Source organism: Hypanus sabinus, chromosome 24 (assembly GCF_030144855.1).
Source record: "Hypanus sabinus isolate sHypSab1 chromosome 24, sHypSab1.hap1, whole genome shotgun sequence".
Taxonomy (NCBI): Eukaryota; Metazoa; Chordata; class Chondrichthyes; order Myliobatiformes; family Dasyatidae; genus Hypanus; species Hypanus sabinus.
The window spans coordinates 23,739,665-23,743,608 of NC_082729.1; the positions used below are offsets into that span (position 1 = coordinate 23,739,665).

Below are 3,944 nucleotides of genomic sequence, written 5' to 3' on the forward strand. Positions count from 1 at the left end.
AGAGCATCGTCTACTACGAGAGGTTGAACACACTTGGGTTATTTTCCCTGGGGTGCCGGGATGAGGTTTAGGCATGAAAGCCATTTCATCCGTGAAAGGCAAGGATGTTCAGCATGATTCCCAGGGTTGAAATATCTGACACCAGGGGACGTGCATTTAAAGTGAGAGGGCATCATTCCGAGTTAGTGCACAGACAGTGGTGTGTGCCTGGTATACGCTGCCTGGAATGCTGGAAAGTGTAGATAGGTTAGAGACTTTTAAGAGATGTTTTGATAAGTAGAATGATCATAAAGGAAGGATATCCCCACTGTGTAGGCAGAGGGTATTTGGTTAATTGGCCATTTATTGACTGATTGAATTGGTACGGTACATTGTTGAGCGAGTGGTCTATGTTATATGTTCTGAGAGATTAAAATAAGAGTACAGGAAAGCCTCCACTGCCGACCATAACTGCATCCGACTGTCCACTGCGTCTGTAGTCAGGGGATATCGGTCGAATGTCTGGCCGCGAGGAACTCCCTCAGACATTCGTATTTAAGGTGAGGTTGGGGGTTTGAGACTGGGTCTCCAATTCTGGCCTCTGCTCGGCAAAGGCCAGATGGAGCGAGGCGAGGAGGGAGCGCCTGAAGACCTGGTGGAATTCACGGCCAGCGAAGACATAGAGAAGGGGGTTGAGAGCGCTATTGAAGGAGGCCAGGGCGACAGTGAATAATGACCAGTCCTGGGGAATCGGTGTGGCGAAGGCCGATAGGAGGTCGCACACAGCGTTGGGGATCCAACAGATCATAAAGGCCACGACCACGGTGATGATGAGGCGGACAGGCTTCTTAGATTTGGCGAACCTGTTCCCTTGCAGCCTCCAACCTATCAGGAAGTAACAAGTGATCATAATTAAAAAGGGGAGGCCGAAGGTAAAAACAAACCAAAATGGCTCCAAGACGGTCGATTCCTTCTTCAAATCCGGAAGCAGGAGAACGGGCAGGCACATGACGATGGCTAGGATCCAGACTCCGAAGCAGGACGCACGAATCCACCTGAGGCTCAGACGTTGCTGGAACCACGTGGGCCGAGTAATAGCCAGGCAGCGGCAGATTCTGATCAGACATAACAGATACGTGCTGGCGGATGCGTCGAGGAACATCAAGACTCCAATAAACTTACAGGAAAAGTAGGCGTTGTACCCGGAGTGGGTCAGGGAGATGTCGGCCATGCGGAAGGGAAGGGTCAGGCAATAGATCAGGTCAGTCAGAGCCAGAGTCAGGAAACACTCCGTGTGGACCTTACTCTTCATCTTGAAGCCAATCACCCAGATTACTGCGCCGTTACCCGGGACACCCAGTAGGAAGGTGAAGGTGAAGATGACCATTGACGTGACGGAAGCTGCTCCACACTGCATGTTTCCAAGATATTCCCAGCGAGCGTCAAATTGCACACTTCTTCGGATAAGAACATTGTGAGATCTGGTGGAGGAGATATTGCGAAGTGAGATGGATACAGAATGGAGAGGCGGCGAATTCAGGAGGCGAGCCGAGAGCGAAGAGGGTACGAGATGAAGGGAGTAGAGATCGGGTCTAACGCGGAACAGAAACTTGACACACCGCAACGGCAGTGAAGGCGGCAGTCTGCTGAGAGACCAGAGTCGTCTCGCATTCCAAGCCAAAGGACCCTGACCGGCACGTCCCCGATCTGTCAACGACCATGTGATGTATGGCCCGTGCATTAGCTTCCCCACGTTAGACAAGTCACGTGCGTCCGATCTCCATTAAGGGAATGCACCAGAACACTGCCTTTATGTGTTATGTTCAGCCAGCCGAGGACCCACGGCTGACAATCCCTTAGGAGAACATTCTACTGGACTCGAACGATCAAGCCGCTACCTGCACTAATTCTAGCTCCCGTGAACGTGCGGGATTCCCGCGGGTACTTCGCTTTCCTCCCACATTACAAAAACGCTTTGGCTCTTAGGTTAATTGACCAGTGTAAACTTTTCCGTTGTTAGGCTTAACCAGGTGGTTTGATGGGCAGTGCGGCTTGTTGGGTACTTTAGTACTTTAGTAATATGATGTGTGGCACAGTCGCCAAAAGGTAAACTTATTTTATGATATATACGAGTGACGATAGACCTGATTCTGATATGGGTCTTTGCTGTTCACTGAGATTGGTAAAGGGGCTGGGAGAAGGGAATCATGTTTGGGAAAATGGGAATGGTGACGGGAGGAAGCGGGAAGCACCAGAGGATCATTCTGCAATAATGAATAAACCAATTGTTTGGAGTCAAATGACCTTCCCTAGTGTCTCAGGTCCGCGCGTGTTTGCATTGGCGCCAGCAAACGCGCCCAACCACGACCCTGGCACTCCTTCTTTGGTACCTATCCCACATCCCTCCCGTGGCGCTTCACCTTCGCCCTTCCCAGCATCCTTTGCTTCCGCCCGACACTTTCCGGACGATGCTGATAAATCCAGTACAGTGGAAAGGTCGAAGCCACCCTCACTACCGAAATGGGCCCAGGACGTTTGCAAAGTCCTGCAAGCACACAGAAGAATCCAGCACAGGAATACTCCAAAATATTATACTGAACCAATTAAATTAGTCCTCACATGTCCTACGGAACTGATGGCATCTGCTGACACAATGTCGACTTCCCTCACATTCATGTTCCCATCCAAGCGGCTCTCAACAGTCTCAATGTATCTGCCTCCAGCACTACTCTTTCAGCGCATTCAAGCCACCCACCGCTCTCCGTGAAAAAGTAACTTACCCTTCACGTCTCCTTTGATCTTACCCCCTCTCTCCTTAAAGGCCCGCCCTCTGGTACTGGCCATTTCAACACTGCGGATATACATATTTTCTGCCTACTCCATCTCTGCCTCTCATCATCTGATAAACGACTTCTACCACTACCACCATTACTATCATCACCATCAATACTAATATTACCACTATTGCTATTGCTGTAAGTTCAGTACAGAAACAAATCCTTAGTCTAAACGGCCATGCCTGCCATTTCCTCATTCAGACCAATCTGTCTTGCAACCCTTTGGAAACGTGACTGCGCATGTCTCATCTATTCACGTGCCTGTGTAAATACCTCTCAAACGTACTGATTGCATATGAGGTTTGTCACCTGCACTGGCAGCCACGTTCAACGTGTCAGTTCATGATGGATGGCATGGTAGCGCAGTGATTAACATCACTCTGCTGCAGTGCCAACAAACCGGGTTCATCTCCCGCCGCTATCTATAGGGAGTTTAGAATTTGTCCCCACTATCGCGTGGGTTTCTTCTGGGTGCTGCAGTTTCCTCACACATAAGATTATAGTTCCAATAGGTATAGGAGAAGAATTAGTCCATTTGGCTCATTGAATCTGCTCCGCCGTATTCCTTTTCAGCCCCAGTCTCTTCCCTTCCCCTTGTTTCCGAGCATGCCCCGACCTATCAAGAATCTATCACCTCCGTCTTAAAAATACAGAAATGAATTTCACAGATTCTCCACTCTCTGGCTACAGAAATTAATCCGAATCTCCTTTCTAAAAGGACAGTCCTCCCTTCTGCGGCTCCTAGCCTCCCGCAACATAGGAAACATCTACTCCACATCGACTGCATCGAGGCCTATCATCAGTCCGCAGGTTTCAGCGAAGTCACCTCTCATTCTTCTGGATTTCAGTGAGTAGAAGCCCAGGACCATAAAACTTTCCTCATGTGATAAGACTTTGAAACCCAGAAGGCCTGCGACCGTAGAGGGTTAATTGATCACATGGGTGTAATTGGGCGGGGCGTTCTCGAAGTGCCGGAGAGGCTTGTTACTGTGGTGTATCTCGAAATCGAATTGACAATTACAAGAAACTGTTAAAAAACTATCGCTTATATTCGACTTAAATCACCTTTCCTCAAGATAAATATCTGCCTTCCTGTTAATGTTGCTCCTAACATGGGAAAGCGATTCT

At 49.1% G+C, this 3,944-nt stretch overlaps 1 protein-coding gene across 1 annotated transcript; it reads right to left on the reverse strand.

Moving 5' to 3' along the window:
• Positions 1–520: 520 nt before the first annotated feature.
• Positions 521–1,720, reverse strand: LOC132380703 (C3a anaphylatoxin chemotactic receptor-like). Its single transcript, XM_059949690.1, has one exon. It carries the CDS (start codon positions 1,718–1,720, stop codon positions 521–523), a length of 1,200 nt encoding a protein of 399 aa, XP_059805673.1.
• Positions 1,721–3,944: the final 2,224 nt, after the last annotated feature.

Excerpts from the sequence above, each read along its gene's own strand:
- LOC132380703 (XM_059949690.1), bottom strand. The coding sequence starts at position 1,720 with ATGCACGGGCCATACATCACATGGTCGTTGACAGATCGGGGACGTGCC.